General features: G+C 38.5%; 2 protein-coding genes across 3 annotated transcripts in view; both read left to right on the top strand.

The window, feature by feature from the left end:
- ENTREP2 (endosomal transmembrane epsin interactor 2) overlaps positions 1 to 19866 on the top strand; it is a 334397-nt gene that overhangs the window by 236352 nt on the left and 78179 nt on the right. For both annotated transcript variants that reach the window (XM_069465806.1, XM_069465807.1), the window contains exon 3: positions 14245 to 14355. In XM_069465806.1, the coding sequence (XP_069321907.1) occupies positions 14245 to 14355 (111 nt within the window). The remainder of the gene's footprint in view (positions 1 to 14244; positions 14356 to 19866) is intronic.
- On the top strand, positions 2661 to 4027 carry NSMCE3 (NSE3 homolog, SMC5-SMC6 complex component). Its single transcript, XM_069465805.1, has one exon. The coding sequence runs from the start codon at positions 2766 to 2768 to the stop codon at positions 3669 to 3671; it is 906 nt and encodes a 301-aa protein (XP_069321906.1). The 5' UTR covers positions 2661 to 2765; the 3' UTR covers positions 3672 to 4027.

Below are 19866 nucleotides of genomic sequence, written 5' to 3' on the forward strand. Positions count from 1 at the left end.
GACTTGGAAACTGAAACTTGGGCATGTCAGCAGCTTTCCCAGTGTCATACAGGTTTCCAATCTCAGTCCCTCTGGTTCCAAAGCCCTTACTTTTTCAAGGACACCATTTCTGTGTTTTGCTCTTAACTCGCATACAGTTAAGAGTACGGTCTCTGGAAGCAAATTGCCTGAGTTTAGATCACAGATCTAGCACTTACTTGCTGTAGGATCTCAAAACAGTTAATAATCTTCTCTGTGACTGTTTCTTCATTTTTGAGAAAAGAAACATAAAAAATTGACATGCCTCATACATAGGCTTGCTGTGGGGATTAAAATGAAGTAATGCCTGTAAACCACTTGGAATAAGGTCTGACCCACAGTTACCTTTGTACAGTAGTCCCCCATTATTTGCAGGGGATATGTTCCAAGACCCTCAATGGATGCCTGAAACTGTGGATAGTACCAAACCCTGTATATACTGTGTTTTTTCCTATAATACATACCTGTGATGAAGAATAATTTATAAATTAGGCAGAGATTAACAACTAATAAAATTGAACAATTATAACAATATGCTATAATAAAAATTAGGTGAGTGTGGTCTCACTCTCAAAATACCTTATTATTTTTCAGTGTGGCAGGTAACTGAAACCATGGAAAGCAAAACCGCAGATAAGGGGGAGACTACCACATAATCATTAGTTGCTGTTGTTTATAGTTATTAGCGGTAGTGTTATTATCATCACAGTTTCTCTTCAGACATTCTGGCTTCCAGTGTCAATTTCACCTGCATTCCTCTGACAGGATGTAGAGAGGTGTTCTGAGACTTCAAACTGGGACTTTTTCTCATCTATTTTGAGTAATGACAATCTGCTATCTGGGTAAGGGTGCTGATTTGCATACAGGTACTGGGATAGCCTGACCAGTGGGGCTGCTTGGTAACTTGGTATACCTTAGCAAGAAAAAAACACTGAAAAACCAGCCCATTGTTGAGAACAGCTTTCACCTTATTTTCCATTTTTCCCTTATTTATTGGTTGCTGAAATTTTTTAGTTCAAGGTATAACTGATCCTTCTGCAGGGACCTTTTGCAGATTCTAGACTGCAGGAGGCTTCTCTGAACTTAGGTCCAAATTTTAATTTGCAAGGAAACCAAAGTAGATTAATTTTCTCATGAGTGCCTTGATAATATATTTGTTTTTCTTCATAGGCCTCTGTCATTAAGAATGATGCTTGAGGATATAATTGGATCTTGTGTGGAACAGAAAGTTATTACTCATAGCATACCACATTTTTGCATACTAGCATCACAACATGGAATCTGATTTTACACTTAGTATTACAGTTCCAATGCCATTATCAGATTGCATTTTTATATTGAATTACAAACAAAAATGTTATACTACTAACATTTAAGGAAATTTTAATAAGGTTGTGTTTGATGTTATTCAAATAATGTGTTCTGAACTGCTTTCCTTTGAATATATTTGCATTAAAGAGAAACTCACTTTGATTTGGTTCTCTGAAGAGTTTATCCACTCACTGGGTAGCTTTAAAAAGACAGGGAAATTCAGTGTCTTCTTTGCAAATCAATAAATAGTGAAGAAACACATTTGCTAAGATCTGTAAAAGCAATGGCAGCAGATTGCTGATGGCTGGAGTTAATGAAATGACTCATTTTGGCTATTATAGTTGCACAATTAAAATACATATACACACTGCACACATCACAGATTATGAGGGTTAATACCCCCGTGTTCCTTCTTTCTTATTGAGCCCTAAAGCTAATATATTAGGAATTAAGAAATTTAAGAGATCCACATTATTGCAATTCTTGATCAGTGATGCCCAAAATTAAATGGTAGTCTCTTGAGAGAGCACATTTCTTTGTAGCATTCCTCTTACCCATTTGTGCTAAAACTGCGGTTGTGAGCAAAAGGCAGTTTCCATGAGCATGTTTTCCCAAAGAGAAACTCATTTGATAAAGCTAAAACATTTTAGACACTTGCTTTGAGTGATGGTTTTCTCATAGTTGTCTAGCTGATGGAGTTTAACGCAGGGAATATAAAATCGGAATACTGAGAAGGAATAAGTCTTGCTTGCAAGGAAAGCCTGCCTTTATCAAACATTCGTTTTTAACAGGCTCCAAGGGACGTTGGAGAACGTAACTAGTGGTTAGTTAGGAGGGTATGAATGTGCGCGAGGGGAGGGACGAAACCAAGAATCCTCTGGGTCTTTTATGTCCTTCTATGTTTTGTGTAGAAACTGATGTTTTTGCTTTACCTTCCGTGGTCTGACCTTCCTCTTCACCTTATTTTTCTCACACATTCAGCCTTTGAGGTCTCTTCACTTATAAATGGACCCGATTTAAGAACTCTTAATACTGTCGGTAAAACTTGTCTGTGTGGTCCTGAATTTAGCCGCACACTTGTTTAGGAGTGTTGGTTCTTGTTCTCTGTTTGTATGGTTTGGTATGAACACAATTATAATTTAAAAACCATTGCTCAGACACGCAGGACTACCAAGAAAACTCCGTTTTCCTATGCACGGCTGCTGCGCAGGCGCAACTCGCAGCCCCCGTGACGCACGCGCAGGCTTTGTGACGCATCGCGTAGGCTTTGTGACGCAACGCGCAGCCTCTGGCGTCGCACCGCGCGCCCCTGCAGCCCCGCCCAGGGCCGCGCAGCCGTACCTCGCACCGACTCGCAATCGCAGCCGCCGCCGCGCCGTTACGGCGAGCGCCTAGCCCGCCCACTGGAGTCCTCGCCGGTACCGCTGTCCGGTGATATGTTGCAAAAACCGAAGAGCCGGGGCCGCACTAGCGCCCAGGACGAGAGGGGCAGAGACGGGAGCCGCGACGGAGACACCCGAGCTTCCAGAGGCGGCGTCGCCGACGAGGCCCCGAGCACGTCCCGCGGGCCCGGCGGCTCGCAGGAGGCCCTGGGGACCTCGTCTCCGGGCGCCCGCCAGGCCCGGGCCGCCCCCGCGGTGGGGCCCAGGACCCAGAGGCAGCTGGAGCTGAAGGTGGCCGAGCTGGTGCAGTTCTTGCTGATTAAGGACCAGAAGAAGATTCCGATCAAGCGAACCGACATACTGAAGCACGTTATTGGAGACTACAAGGACATCTTCCCGGACCTTCTCAAACTGGCTTCCGAGCGCCTCCAGTACGTCTTTGGGTACAAGCTGGTGGAACTTGAACCCAAAAGCAACACCTACATCCTGATCAACACCCTGGAACCCGTGGAGGAGGATGCCGAGGTGAGAGGTGATCAAGGTACGCCCACCACTGGCCTCCTGATGATTGTTTTAGGGCTCATCTTTATGAAGGGCAACACCATCAAAGAGACTGAAGTCTGGGACTTTCTGCGGCGGTTAGGGGTGTACCCCACCAAGAAGCATTTAATATTTGGGGACCCAAAGAAACTCATTACTGAAGACTTTGTGCGACAGCGTTACCTGGAGTACCGGCGGATACCCCACACTGATCCTGTAGACTACGAATTCCAGTGGGGTCCCCGAACCAACCTGGAAACGAGCAAAATGAAAGTTCTTAAATTTGTGGCCAAAGTTCATAATCAAGACCCCAAGGACTGGCCGGCGCAGTACTGTGAGGCTTTGGCAGATGAGGAGAAGCGGGCCAGACCTGAGGCTAGTGGCTCAGCCCCAGCCCCAGCCCCAGCCCCATCCTCTTGAAATCTGAAAAGGATTCAGAGGAACTCCTGGGACAAGGGTCTGAGACCCAAAAGCACAATGCTGTACAGATAGGGGAAGGGGGACCCTAGGAAGCATATTTCTCTAGTGCTTAAATGTGTGTAGCTTTAAGATGTGTTTGCAAAGATTTGTTCTTTTAATACTGTGTTGTTATTCGGTTCCAAGTTTTCATTTACAAACAGATTAGGGGAGCATTTACTTTTACTTTTTTTGGTATAAAAATTTGCTAGCTTAGTAAACGAATTGGAAAACTACTGTGATCTGGAACCGTTTATGTAAGAAAGAACACATAAGTAAATGTTTTGGTGCTGAGAATATAAAAGCAAAGTAGCTATTACCTGGTTTCTTAACTACCATAGTTTGTAAAGCAAAATAAAAGTCTTCATAAAATTAAGAATAAAAATGTAATTGTCTATATTCTTATTACCTTAACTATTTTACTTTTCTGTATTTCCTGTGTAAGCATTATGCATGGTTACAAGTAATTAACGTAATGTATTTTCTCCAAATAACAATTTTCAGTATTCATAATTATTCAGGTCTGTTGCTGACCACTTAGTTCCATTTAGTTTTTTCATTTTTTTCTTTTTACTACTATAGTTATTATAATAAATACCGTATTTTTGAAGCAGTTAAGCATTGTGTTTTAAATTGTGGGTTACGGGAAAATTTCATGACTCAAAAACAGCCTCTTTAAAAAAAGTTTTCCCACTTAAGGTAAATGTTTTGGAAAAGTTGTTTTACTTGTGTATATGTTTGCCTATCTATACATACACACAAGAGGATTCCTTCCAATCAAGTGGATGGAAATATATATATATGTCTGGGAATCAAGACTGCCTGGGTTCAGATCCTAGCTCCACTGTAACTTGTAAAGGAATTTAGGTAGGTCCCTTAGCTTGTATACAGACATTCCCTGACCTGTGAAGTGGGCTGATGGTGCCTATATTTTGTGTGCCAGTGTGATAATTAGATGTGGCAGTTTACGTAAAGTTCTTGGCATAGTCGTTGGTGTGGAGGATTTTTGTTCCTTAAAATTTTTTCAAGTGTGTTTCTTATTCTTTGTCTGGAGGTGCTACTTTTTTTTTTTAAACTTTTCTTTAATTTTCTAGTCCTAAATCACTCCTAGAAGAACAATTACTGGTTCAAAAGTTATGACTGTATTCTTCTAGTCTGACTCCATTGTGCAGTTTTATTGAGAAAATGTGATATATGGTGAGTTCAGCCCATCTAAGAGTAGGAAAGTTAGATAGAAGAGCTTTGAGAGAGCATTGTAATATAGTGAAAAGTGTATGGGTTTTGAGGTTGCCAGACAAATGAATTTGAATATGGCTCATGCTAACTTGTCAGCATGGTGATTTAGAGGTAGGTTTTAAGCTCTCTGAATCTCAATTACTTTATCTGTAAAATGGGGAAAATAGTAACTATATCATAGTTTTATGGATTAAATGAGCCAGGAGAAAAGCATTCATAGTCTCATGTATTCCTCCATAACATGTAGCAAATGCTGTTTGTAGAGGTTCAACACACAGAAGTAAAAGGGTGGAGAACCTGTGGCCTTAAGGCCACATATGGCCCTCCAAATCTCCAAGTGCAGACCCTGTACCAATCCAAACTTCATAGAACAAATCCCTTTATTAAAAGAATTTGTTCTGTAAGGCAGCACTCAAGGATCCAGAAGGCCACATGTGGCCCTGAGGCCACAGGTATGTAATTTGCATTTATTTCATCAGTGGACTATAGTTGGTCTTAGAGAAATGCCTTTATTTTCATGGGCCGCATTTTGTTTCCGTGTGTACATCGTCTCCTACCTACTGGTTCCGTTACCTCACTGCTGTCTCCTTCTTTAGTGCTCTAATACTGAATTTTCACCTGTCTGGTGAAAATCATTACCCAGCACCCATTGCCAGCTATAGCTGAGACAAACATCCTCCTATGCTTTTCTTACTATTTATATAAGTGGGATTATATGGTATCCTTTTGCAACTTGCTGTTTTCAGTCACCATCATGTTTTTCAGATTTAGCCATGTAGATACATGCAAATCTGATTTATTCATTTTGATTGTGCTTCCGTGGACCTTCCTTCAACTATTTCCTAATGATGGGGCGGCCTTGTTGAAATGACAGGAAACTATCTAATCCTGTAATTTTCTAATAACAGCTAAAGATCAATCTTGAGTCCTCCCTACTCTTTTCCTGTTTCTCTCCCTAGCTAGCAGGCACCCTGCAGGGACTCTGCCGACACAAAGGAAATGTAAATCTTTCTCTTTATATTCACCAGCTCAAAGTTTTTAGAATCTGTTTCCATAGCCTCAAGGAGTTCCTGGGAAGCTCCGGGACAGACAGATGGGGGGTAAACTCCAGGCCTTCCCTTTCCTGCCCAAAGCCTTATTTCAGGGGCACAATCAACATTCCCTGTGATAAGCCTGACTACATCTCAGAGATAACCAAGTCTCCAGCAACAGAAGAAACAAAGATCTCACAGCTACCTGGTAATTACGCCACAACAATTAATATTTTTCTCTCTGTCCCCATAAAAGCAGCAAGATCTGTGGCCTTGCTGCTGTCATCTCCCTTCTCTTTCTTTGGTATGCCACGCTGTCTCCCTGCTCTCTTTCCCTGCCCCTTTCTCTCTCTCATTCTCTCTGTCCTTCTAAAGGATAAAATAAACTTTTTTTTACTTCGATACGTCTTAATCTCTGTGTGAGAAATCTTTCTCCACCTATGCCGTGAGCATCTACCAGGCTTTCCATCCTAACACCTAATGGCTAGACAGTGGATTTCTTTCCCATTTTTTGCCATTTTCAGGCAGTGTACAGGGCTTCCTTAGGAGGCAGGTGTGAGAGTTCCTCCAGCCAGAGACAAACAGCAATCGGGAGTTCTTGCCAAATTGCTCTTGAGCTTGTCAAGCTACACTTCTACCAACATTTTATGTAGTTCGGGATTTTTTTGTTTGGTTGTTTTTTTTTGCCAATCCTCCCACCCCCACCCCTTATGGACACTTGGCCTTTTCAGGATCTTTTTTTTTTTTCTTTTGCATTAAAAAAATCAAAGTGGAAACATCAAATTTAATTTAAAGAAAAAGATCAGAAACTGGAATAATAAAGCAAACCAACTACTGAAAAAAAGTTCTGCATCTTGGTGATAACATTTTTCAGCCATTCTGGTGGGTAGGTAGTAATAATTTATTATGATGTTAACTTGCACCTTTTGGTTACCAGTGTGATGTTAAGCATTTTCCTGTCTTTTGCTCTCCCTTATTTTTTAACCATCAGGCTTCACATCTGTTAGACCTTTTTCATTCTTTATATGTTCTGCATATTAATCCATTGTGTATGGTAATCTAGTGCAAATACTTTCCTCCATATTTTCATTTTCCACATTTTCACTTTTTATTTTGGTCATGCAGATGATTTGATTTTAATGTCTCACAATCATCAGTGTTTTAAGGGCCATGTCTTTTGTATAGTGCTTTAAAAAATTCTCTCTAATCCTAGTATTGTAAAGATATTTTCCAATTTTTTTCTGTATTTAAAGTTTTGATCTTCATATTTATGTTTTTGATCTGTTTTTGTGTATGATATGATGTTATTTTTCCTATATGGATAGACTGGCACCAATTTTTTCATAGTTTATTCTTTCCAAACTGATTTATAACACCCTCTCTGTTATATAGCAATGTCTCATATCTAAATACATGGCTAGGACTCAATTGGTTTATTTGCTATCCATTTGCTAATACCATACTATTATAATTCTATAGCACCATAATATCAGTTTTTCTTCTTTTCCAATTCTTAATACCTTTTGTTTTAGTTTTGTATTTTTTGCATTGGCTGGAAATGCAATACGTTATTGAAAAGAAGTCACAACAGGTCTCAATGTTTCTGATTCCTTATTCTTGATTTTGAAAGGAATAATTTTTAAAGTTTTGCCATCAATTGTGATGTTTGCTATTAGTTTTTTCCCCCATAAACACCTTTTATTGAGTTATTTAACTTTCCTCTTATTTCTAGCTTGCTTAGAGATGTTTAGAAAAATTGAGTTCGTCATATGTTCTTTATTCAATATCTGCTAATGTGGTTAATTTTTTTAACTCTGTAAATTTGGCATTTGGGGATATAGCTTGCTATAATAGATTTTTCTGATGTCTAACCATTCTTGCATTTCTAGGACAAACATTTCTGATTGACGAATTTTTTAAAAATACATATGTGTAGCTCAAAATTTATAATTTTTTATCTTTTGACCTAAGGGGGGGTTGGTCTGTAATTTTCCTATCTTATATTGTCATTATTTGGCTTTGAGGTTATCCTAATTTATTTATTTAGAAATAATCTCAAACTTACATAAAAGTTGAAAGCACAGTGCAAAGAATTTTGTTCCCTGAACTATTTGAATTCATTTAGTTATCGTGTTTCTTTAGTCCCCTTTGGGCTACAGACAGTTCCTCAGTCTTTCCTTGACCTTCATAATTTTAACACTTGAAGAATACAGGCCTGTTTTTTTTTTTTTTTTTTTTTGGTAAAACATCTTTCAGCTGGGATTTGTCTGCTGTTTCTTCATGATCAAATTTGAATTATGCTTCTTTGGCAGTAATATCACAGAAGTATTGCTGTTATTCTTTTTGGATCCTATCAGGTACCACAAAATTTCAATTTGTCTTGTTATTTTATAACTTTGATCACTTTGGTTAAGCATTTTTTTGTTGTGTGGTGGTTTGTTTTTATTTTATTTTATTTTATTTTATTTTATTTTTTGCCATATCCCTCCTCTCTACTGTCAACTTTTCTCCTTTATAATAAATGAATAACTTCTGTGGAGATACTTTGAGACTTAGTAAAGACCCACGAGTCATAATCTTTTATTATCATTATATATTTTGATGCTCAAATTGTCCCTGATTTGGTCCTTTAAAGCTGGCTTTTGTGTCTTTAACATACCCCCATAATTTTTTGAGCACTACTTTACTTTATAGAACAAAAAGATAATTCAGCCTTACCTTGAACTCTCCGTGGCCCAGACCTGGAATTGATCGTTTCTCTAAAGTTTCGGTCCCCAACCCGGGGGCGGCAATGATACTTCCAGTAGAATGAGCCAACCTGGGAATCTTGTTTCTAAATTCCATTCTCCACCAAAAAGGAACTAGAGTTCTTTGGAGCAGGGTCCCCAACCTTTTTGGCACTGTGGACAGGTTTCACGGAGGCAGAGCTCAGGTGGTGATGCAAGCAAGCCACAGGGAGTGGTAGCTTTAAATACAGGGGAAGCTTCCCTCACTCACTGCTCACCTCCTGCTGTGCGCCTCCCCTCCCCCATTCCTAAGTTCCATGGAAGACAATTTTTCCACGGATGGATGTGGGTAGGGCTGCGGAACTCTGCGGCCGGGTCCCTAACTGGTCACAGACCGGTACCGGTCCGCGGCCCAGGGTTGGAACCACAGATCTACGGTACTAAAGACTATAAGGTTATACTGATATTTCCATTTACAATCCAACACCACAGTGTTTATTTTGGTTTCCTCCCTCTGTGTATTAGTAGATGTCTTCTCCAACAGTGAAAAACAGCCCCTATTATCTTTACCATATTTATTTATTTGATCAGTTCCCCCACCTCCCATCTGCTATCCTAGCTGTCATAGCCTGCCTGGTGGATGTCCTTAGACTACCACTGGTAGGACAGGTGTTAATTCTTTAAATGTTTAGGGGAATTCACCAGTGACCCCAGATAGGCCTGGACTCTCCTTTGTTGGGAGGATTTTGATTCCATTCAATCACTTTCTTTGTTAGAGAGGCATTGAGAGTTTCTTCTTGAGTCACTTTTGTTAATTTGTGTGTTTCTATCGGAGATAAAGCTGGATAGCAGTTAAAGTGGTAAGGACAGATTTTAATTAGTAATATACTATTATAATAGGGAAAATAGTCCAGCGTGAACTGAACTCCGATTTGTACAGAGGTGACTGGGCATTTTAAAGGAAGAATGACGAGGTAGGAGGGAGGGTGAGTGGGGCGGTGGTTAGTAGAGTCAGAGAAGTGAAATATTACAAAAAGTGGGAAGCAGGATTGTTCCACGTGAAACGCATCTGGGTTTGTTAACTGGTGCTTATCAAAGTTAGGCTCCTACCCTCCCACAGAGGCTGGGACACGGGATGTCTCTTCTGGTGTTTGCTGAAACAAACAGTGAAGTCTTTGGCAGCCTTGAGTTTTCTCAGGCAGGCACTTTAAGAGGATCTGTGGCCTTGAGCTGTTAGAAACCATGTTAATATTTTAATCAAGTTTTCATAGGCCAAAGTTGAGATCTTGTTGAGAAGAGGAATCAGTGGAACCTGGCTAGAATTTGGTGGAAGAGGGAATCTTTGTCATTTGTTAGAATTTACCCATTTTATCTCTAGATCATCTAATTTGTTTGTGTACAATTTTTCACAACATTCTCTTAGAATCCTCTTCATTTCTGTAAGGTCAATATTTATGTCCTTACTTTCATTTCAGATTTTAGTTATTTGTGTCTTCTCCCCTTTTTTGCTTAGTCTAGCTAAAGGTTTGTCAGTTTTGTTGATATTTTCAAATAACCAACTTTTGGTTTTATTAATTATCTCTGTTATTTTTTGCCCTATATTTCAATTATCTATGTTCTAGCCTCTGTTATTTTTGTCCTTCTGCTGGATTTAGTTTTCATTTACTGTTATTTATTTAGTTCTTTATGTTGAAAGTTAGATTCTTGACTTGAGATCTTCCTTCTCCTTTTCTCCTTTAATGTAGACATTTATAGCTGAAAATTTCCCTCTGAGCACTGCTTTTGCTGGATCCTGTAAGTTTTGGTGTTGTATTTTCATTTTCATTTGTCTCAAAGTTTTTCCTGATTTCCTTAGCAACTTCCTCCACCCATTTGTTGTTTAGGAGTGTTTTGTTATTTCCATGTATTTGGTCTATTTCTAGCTTTTCTTTTCTTTTTGATTTCCAGTCTATTTTATATTAATTCACTTTTATTAGAGAAGTTACTTTGTATAATTTTAATGCTTTAAAATTTATGGAGAATTATGTCCCAACATATGGTCCATGGTCTATCCTGGGTAATGATCTATTTGCACTTACTTGACAAGAATGTATTTTTTTAAATTATTTATTTTATTTTTAGAGACAGGGTTTCACTCTTGCTCAGGCTGGTCTCGAACTCCTGAGATCAAGCTGTCCTCCCACCACGGTCTCCCAGAGTGCTAGGATGACAGGCATGAGCCACTGCGCCCATCCAACAAGAATGTATTCTGCTGAGGTTGTTGGAGTATTCTGTGTACGTCTATTAGATATAGTGTTCAGGTCCTTTTTTCCTCATTTATATTCTACTTAGATTTTTTTCCCATATCACAAAGTAGATTACTGACGTGTCCAACACCGGAGTGCAGTGGTGTAATCATAGCTCACTATAACCTTGAACTCCTGGGCTGAAGTGATCCTCCCGGGTAGCTGGGACTACAGGCACACCCCACCATACCCTGCTACTCTACTCTGTGGAGATGGGGATCTCATTTTGTTGCCCAGGCTGGTCTCAAACTGCTAGCCTCAAGCGATCCTCCCTTGTTGGCCTCCCAAAGGAGCTAGGATTACAGATGTGAGCCAAACTGTTTTCAGTAGTCATGTTTTTGATAGTTATACTGGCATTGTTATTTTGAGACTATTGTGTATATATTGTGGAATTAAATACAATAGATAATTATATTGAGAAATAAAGTTTTTGGCATAGTTGAAAAGAGATAACAGATGTAAAATTGATGTGGTTAAGTTAAAAACCTGGTAGTTTTTAATTTAAATCAGAAATATCATTATGCACTTGGGGTATGTCTAATAACTGAAAAGATTGAAAACAATGATCCTCCAAGTAGCAAAGAGCATCTGTAGCACAAAAATTGTGGTATCTAAATACCATTCTAATTGAAAGGAACCTACACTTACTGGAGAAATGGCTGATTTCTTGGACAGAATATGTGCAAGAAGATCCTGGAGCATCTTGTCATACCAGACAGCAAGAAAGCTATCAAAATCTACTGGACTTGTGCTGCAGGGACCCAGGTGTCAAATTGAGTAGACTCTCTGGCTAAAGCTGCCAGTTATTGAAACATCAAATGTGTTTAAGTCTGTGGTTCACAATGACTCACACTCCCTCCCCCAAACAAACAAAAGAATATCTCATTAGTTAACTTTGGAGGATACTAGGGAACCAACTTTTAAAAAATAAACACGTCAAAGATTATATTTAACTCATGATTTAATGAGGGAACCAGTAAGATGTTATAAGCGGTTTAAAGGAAAATTAAAACACTGCACACATAAGCAATAAAGAATGCTGAAATAAATTTACAAATAGATGTAAAAGTGGTCAATATCCATGGGGCAATAATCAATTACATTCCACTAGACAAAATTCATTTATATTTGTATTGTCAAGAATCATTTGCACTACTATCAGTTTTCTACAACTTGCAGGGTTTTAAAATGGCATAAAGAAGTGGGGTGAGGGTGGCTCATAGCTGTAATCCCAGTGCTTTGGGGGGCCGAGGCCGAGGCTGGAGAATCTCATGAGGCCAGGCATTCCAGGCCAGCCTGGGCAACACAGTAAGACCCCTTCTCTATGGAAAAACTTAAAAAAAAAAAAATTAGTCGGGTGTGGTGGCATGCGCCTGTAGTCCCAATTTACTGAGGAAGCTGAAGCAGGAGGATCACTTGAGCCCATTAGTTTGAGGCTGGAGTGAGCTATGATCCCACCACTGCACTCTAGTCTGGGCAAGAGAGCAAGACCCTGTCTCAAAATTTAACAAAAAAAAGCATAAAGACAATGAAAGGCACAAATCAAGGATATGCAGCTATACAGTAATTTTTTTGTTGTTCATTTCTAAGTCTTTAACAAGTTTTCCTGACAGTTTCCCCCTTCTTGAACGTATTAAAGATTATTCTCGATTACAAAAAAGGTCTTGTTTTATTAGATTTGGGCAGATTATTTACATAGGTGTAGCAAGAGCATTAGATAACCACATAGGCCTCCTTGAGTTTATTTTGCAAATCTAGTGCCATATCAACTTACTATTTTAAACTCTGGAAAATGAGCAGAAAGAGTCAAATATATGCTTTTCCTATATGGACTACGTCTCAGGTTAGAAAAACAATTGAGAGAAAGTCTCTGTCTACATATGTATTCCTGTTAATAAACAAAGAAAATGCACACCTGTAATCCTAGCACCCTGGGAGGCTGAGGAAGATCTCTTGAGGCCAGGAGTTCAAGACCAGCCTGAGCAAGAGCCAGACCCCATCTCTACAAAAAATAGAAAAATTAGCTGGGTGTGGTGGGTGGTGTGCACCTGTAGTCCCAGTCACTTGGGAGGCTGAGGCAGGAGGATCGCTTGAGCCCGGGAGTTTGAGGTTGCAGTGAGCTGTGATGACGTTACTGCACTCTAGCCTGAACGCGACAGAGCAGCAGACTGTCTCAAAAAAAACAAAGAAAACGATGGAGTTAGACTAACACTATTTTGGAAATTCTAATAAATTAATCTAAGCAATCATCAAAAATCGTTGTTAAAATCACAAAAAGAGACAATAATTGCCTGTTATTGGTCTGAATTTAGTCAAACCTCTGGATCTAACTACCAAATTACAAGAAATACAGAGGCTAGAAAAACATTAAATGATAGAACACTACAATCAGAAACTTTAGGCTATGGGAAACTCTATAGGACAAATGAATTGATTTCTTCAGCAAATTTCAAGGAAAAACAAAACCATGGGGAAGAAACCTATGGCATAGACCAAGAGCTATCCAGTGGTGCTCTACAGCATTTCTTTATATCCTGTGTGGCCTGATTCAAAGTGTGAAAAGAATTGAGACAATTCGAGAAATGTGACCTCTGAATATTTGATGATATTGATGAATTTTTAATTATAATAGATGTGATGACAGTATTTTGGTTATGTTTTCAGAGCGTATCTTAATTATTTTAGAAATACACACTGAAATATTTCAGGATAAAATTATATGATGTCTGACATTTGCTGCAAAATACTCAGGAGGGGAGAGGCTATAAATGAAACCCAGTTGGCTGTGAGTGGATTAATTACTGAGGTTGGGTGGTGGGTACATGGAGCTTCATTATCGTGCTGTCTCTGGTGTTACATGTGTATGAAATTTTCTGTAATAAAAATTAAAAGAAATAAACTTAAAGGCATTTTAATAAGTATACTTCTTTCACTTGATTTTCTTTAATAATTTATAACTTATTACTGTTGAGAGTATACAAATGCATGATTGTTTTAAGCTTAGCTTCTTAAATATTTTATCATAATAGATTTCAAAGAAAATCATGGTAGCTTGCTATGGCTTTTTACAGATTTAACTTTTTTTATTGAAGATAATATGAATTTGGAATTTTGAGAAATAACAACACTTTCTTTTAAAACACATACATGTGTTATCTGTGTAATTATTTGATCAACTGAACGCTGTTATAAAGCTAAGTCAATTTTCCTTTGAGCCTCTCCAAGTGAATAATCAATTTTGTATTTGGTTTGTTTCCAGATAACCTTTTTTATGCTGCTTTCTGCAGTGTGTGTGATGCTGAATTTGGCTGGTTCAATCCTCTCTTGTCAGAATGCTCAGCTAGTCAACTCCCTAGAAGGCTGCCAGTTGGTGAGTAATGAAATGCAAACCTTTTCATAAAGGTCATAGGCTTTGATTTTGCTCGAAAGCAATTTAAAAATTAACTTTATTGTATTCTTGGGCTCTCATGTGAACTTTCCATTAATTGTGATGTTTTCTAGATGTTTAAGGAATTTAGGTTAAGTTGATTCATTTCTAGAAATTAATTCCACTAAAACTTGTTCTACTTGTAAATCAGTAATAGTGTATTTTTAAGGATCACAGTGTAGTGTTATTTTAGAATGAATGTATTTAGTTACTATTAAATTTTAGCATTTGTTGCATTGCTTCTTATTTGCATTGAATTTTAAAAAATCAATTTAACAAGTCAAGTTTAAATGCTAATATACATACAAGCTTGATAATGAGTGTATCAAAACAATATAGTTTTCATTTTTCAATTAAGAAGAATTTTCTTTTGAAGGTAGGAAATTGTAGATAGCATGCTGCTACGTACATTGTAGAGGATCAATAAATGGTTTGTTGCATAGAACTGTCAATTTAAAGTAACTTGGCTCGTGGTACTGCAGTACACGCATCTGGCTGGGACAGAAATTGAAGTGGGTATGGTTACATTCAGGTACGGATATACTTAGACTCCTGACAACACAGTGACTCCTGGGTGTGGGGACATCGGCATTTGTTTCTTTGTCTTGGAGACAATACCAGGCTACCTTTCAGAGCCATGTTCCTTCACAGCTGCCATCTGCTTGCTCTGCCTGTGGCTGTCATTCTGAGAAGTCAGTACTGAATGACTAGAAGTTGTTCTGCAGCGGGGCCATGCCTACTTGTCCTCAGGCCAGGTTGTTTGAATTCTCAGGCAGCTGTGGGGAAGCCTGCTGCTCCCTGCATTCTTATCAACAAAGGCCAGTAGGACTTTGTAAGTTGGCACAGTTTCAATGCTGAAGCACCTACGAGTTACAAAAAGTAATTTTCAGAGCTTAATCTTGTTATTATCCATTGAATATGGCCTAGAGAACATCGATCAGATCTTATCCCCATCTGGTGTGCACAGAAGTATCCCCAGTATGGAGTAGTCCTCTCCATGGTTACCAAGAATTAGCACAACCTGGATCCCCGTCGTCTCCATCAGAAAGACTTTCCATCTTGTATGCGTAACTTGGTCAGCCTCTTTATTCCTAAATACCAGGTGCCATGAATATAGTAAAATCTGGCAATCCACAAGGGATTGGCCATTTTTTCTCATACCCCCATTTTCCAATACAGGGCCCTGTATGGGGGAGACAGAGAGATTGGGGCAAGGGGAAGCAACAGTGCCTAGAGGTCCAGACCGAAAAGAAAGCCCACCCATAGTGCCCATTCTTGAAGGGCTGAGCCCCCTGGGTGTTAATTTCAGACCCCCTTTCCCCACATCACATGCTGCATGAAAGCATAGGAAGGTAGATTTGGTTTTTTCTATTTCTTACTGCCTTCACTGCCGCCACAAATAAATGAAAAGAACATCACACACATCTCTTTGCTTGATGGTATAAAAAGTATACTCCTTTCCTGTTATAAAAATTATACATTTACTATAGAAATGTGAAAAACAAAACACACTCCTACTACCCAGTTAATTATGCCCTTCCAGTCTTTTCTATGCATAATGTGTACATATGTGTGTGCATGTGTATATGTGTATGTATTTAGTATATTTAAATGTGCTATACTCCTCATGCTGCTTTGTGATTTATTTCTAATTGATTGCAAACATTGTTCCATGTTTTTAAATATTTTTCTCCAACTTTATTTGTAGTAGCTGCTCTGTATGTATGAATAGAGCATTATTTATTTAACCAAATCTCTGCTCTTTGCAATTAGGAAGGTGGCCATCATTCTTTTACAAATTCTTTTTATAGCTCCTAAAACTGAACTTGCATAATCAAAAAGAGTCCATATCTTTAGAGCATTTGATAAATATTGACATACTACCTTTTACAAAATTTACCAGTTTATAGTCCCAGTATATGAGTGTGATCTTCTTCCTATACCCTTTTATCCTGTCCCATCCCTGTGTCTGTTTATTCATATTCCAGAGGAATACCGCTTTATCTTGACTTTAAAATCTATTTTTATAACTGGTAGGACATCTTCTATTCCCAACTCCACCCCAGAGTTTTTAATCTACTTCTTAAAAATAGTCTAGCCTAGTCTTAAATGTCTAGTCTTCTAGATGAGCTTTGATTTTTTTTTTGAGACATATAAGGAATGGATTTGAGATTTGAATTGGAATCGTATTAAATTTATAGATTACCTTGAGGGAAAAATGGACACCTAAATAATACCATGTCTTCCCCTTAAAGAATAGAGTGTTTGCTTTGTTTTATCCAAATGTTTTCCAACTTCTTCAATCCAGTTTTTGTTTTATTTTACAATATCTAGTACATCTCCATATGTGTGTGATGTATGTGCAGTGTTTATCTGTTTCCTCTGCATAATTTAAAATAAACTAGTGTTCTCTGCATAAAAAGGACATATAAACAAAAGTAAATATTTTATTCCAGACTCCCAACAGAAGAAGTAACCACTTTTAATAGGTTTTTTATTTTTGGTGCCTTCCCAGTCATTGTCTATGCATATTTTTGTGTATTTATCATTTTTGTACACATAGGGGTCAATTTTACACACTGTCACAGGGCTTTTATCAGTCAACCATGTAGCTTGGTGATATTTCCACATCAGAACTTGGAGATCTTCTTGGCTGTTACATAGAGAGCAGCAGATAATTCTACTGGATGGATAATTTATTTAACCATCCCTTAATGAAGGATAGGTTAGAGAGGTTTCTAATCTTTTACTAAAGCGAACATGGGAAAGAATATCACCCTTTGTGTACATTCATTACTCAACAGATACTGAGTGGCTTTGCTGCTGCTTGGGGAGCTGGCCTGAGTACTAGGGTCTGGCAGTGAACAAGACCGGAATGCAAACAGACCTAAAGGAAATGACTAAGAGTGTCCTTGCAGTCGAAGCATATGAGCGCACTTTAAATTTAGAATATTATTCCTAAATTGCTCTCCGAAAACAAGGCATCGTTATACATTTTTGCCAACAATATGTGACAGTGCCTGATTATAAACTTTTGTGTGTTTTCCAAAGTTTTTTTTGTCTTTGTCAATCTGATAAAAATGTAAGACTTTATTATGTAATTTTCATTTCTTCAATTAAAATTGAGGTTGAGTATCTTTACATTTGTTTATAAGTTATTTATATTTCTTTACCTATTGACTGCGATTCATGTTTGTTGCCCATTTTAATGTTATGTTATGTTACTTTTTATAATTTATATACACATACACTTCCATATGTTAAAGAAACTGGCCATTGTTATATGTTTTGTAAATATATATTTTTTCATAGTTTGTTATTTATCTTTTGACTTTTTTAATGGTATTCTTTCTGTGTAAACATTTTATGCACTCAAACTGGTTTTATTCATTTACACATTTTTACCTGTATGGTTTCTGGTTTATGTGTTTTACCTAGAAAAGCCTTTCCCACTCCAATATTATAAATAATTTCCCTACTTTCCCCTTAGTATTTTAGAGTTTCAATTTTTAATATTTATATGTTTTATAGATCTGGAATTTTTCTTGTTATAAATATCATTACACTTTTATTGTTTTTTAAAATATATGTGTGAACCTTCCATATTTCAAGTTTAGTACTGAATATTTTAAATATTTTGTTGCTTTGGTGTGTACATATTTTAATTATTTTATAATGAAGAGGCTACTAGTAGTATATAGACTTCTAGTAATTTTCTTTATGCAGCTGAATGTACACTTGAATCTTTGATCCCATACTTTGTCAGAAGAAATAATAATAATATCTTCTGATTTCCATCTTGTTCTGATGTTCTGTTTAGCTGCTTTGGCTAAAACTGTTAAAATAACATTAGATAATGGTGTTTCATGCTCCACTTCGTGTTCTGGAATTTAATTAGAAGTTCTTAATGATCCACTGCCAAGCACGATGCTGAGAGAGGGTTTCTGTTAGCAAATGTCACCATTTGCTGAGCTTCACAGAAGGACACAGGACAGGAAACACAGCAGGGACCACGTCTTCACATCACTGGGAGGCCCCGAAGCTTCGTGTGCACCATCACCCACGTGGGGTCTGTACTGCTCTCAAGAGGAGACTCAGTGAGAAGCCGCAGCTCAGTTTTCCAACAGTTGTTTTGAAAACACTTTTGTCATCGCGGAGTGAGGCCTAAAGCCTGCAGGCCACCACCCCGCCTCCCCGATGCAGGCATGCTCCTCCTGCACAGCACACGAGGCCAACGCAGCCTTCCACGTCCGTCTCCACACTGTAGTGTCCCAGAAAAGGAAGTGATGATGTGAGAAGACAGAACTTTTAGGTTGTTTTTCCAGGCAAACATGCATCACCCCAGGCCCAATGTTACTTCTCCTTTACTCACATTGAGAATTTACAGGGGGGAAAATGTTGACTAATAATGATTTTTTTTAATAACCTTGTTTTATTCCTGACTCTCACAGGGTTACTCCCAATGGTTACCATCTAGGGTAATGTTTGCTGTTAGCATCTGAGAGATGCCCTTATTAACTTAAGGCATTTCCTTCCATCTTGGCATTCTAAGATTTCTTTCTTTCTTTCTTTCTTTCTTTTTTTTTTTTTGTTGAGACAGTCTCACTCTGTTTCCTGGACTAGAGTGCTGTGGCGTCAGCTTAGCTCACGGCAACCTCAAACTCCTGGGCTCAAGCAATCCTACTGCCTCAGCATCTCAAGTAGCTGGGACTACAGACATATGCCATGATGCCCAGCTAATTTTTTCTATATATGTTTCTTAGTTGTCCAGCTAATTTCTTTCTATTTTTAATAGAGACAGGGTCTCGCTTTTGCTCAGGCTGGTCTTGAACTCCTGAGTTCAAACGATCCTCCTGCCTTAGCCTCCCAGAGCGCTAGCATTGATTACAGGTGTGAGACACCGCGCCTGGCCTAAGATTTTTTTTTTTTTAAATCAAGATGCTTGTAAATTTTATCCTCATCTTTTTAACGTCTGTGGAGATAATCATACACCTTTCCTCATTTAGTTTATTAATGTAGTGATTTGCATTAATAGATATCCTAACACTGAGTCACTTTTGCGTTATGAAAATAGGCCCCCCTCCTTGGTCTTTGTGTTAGGCTGTTTGTGTTGCTATAAAGAAAATACTTGAGGTTGGGTAACTTATGAAGAAAAGAGGCTTATTCGGCTCACGGTTCTGCAGGCTGTACAAGAAGCATGGTGCCAGCATCTGCTCCGGTGAGGGCTGCAGAGAGCTTCCAATCAAGGCAGAAGGTGAAGGGAGAGCAGGCATGTCATGTGTCATGTGGCGAGAGAAGGAGCAAAGGGGCGGGGTGCTGGCTCTTTTAAATATCCAGCTCTTGTGTGAGCTAAGGAGAGGGAACCAAGCCGTTCACAAGGGATCCGCCCCCATGACCCAAACACCTCCCACCAGGCCCCACATTCAGCACCGGGATCAAATTTCAACATGAGAT

Source organism: Eulemur rufifrons, chromosome 3 (genome assembly GCF_041146395.1).
Source record: "Eulemur rufifrons isolate Redbay chromosome 3, OSU_ERuf_1, whole genome shotgun sequence".
Lineage (NCBI taxonomy): Eukaryota > Metazoa > Chordata > Mammalia > Primates > Lemuridae > Eulemur > Eulemur rufifrons.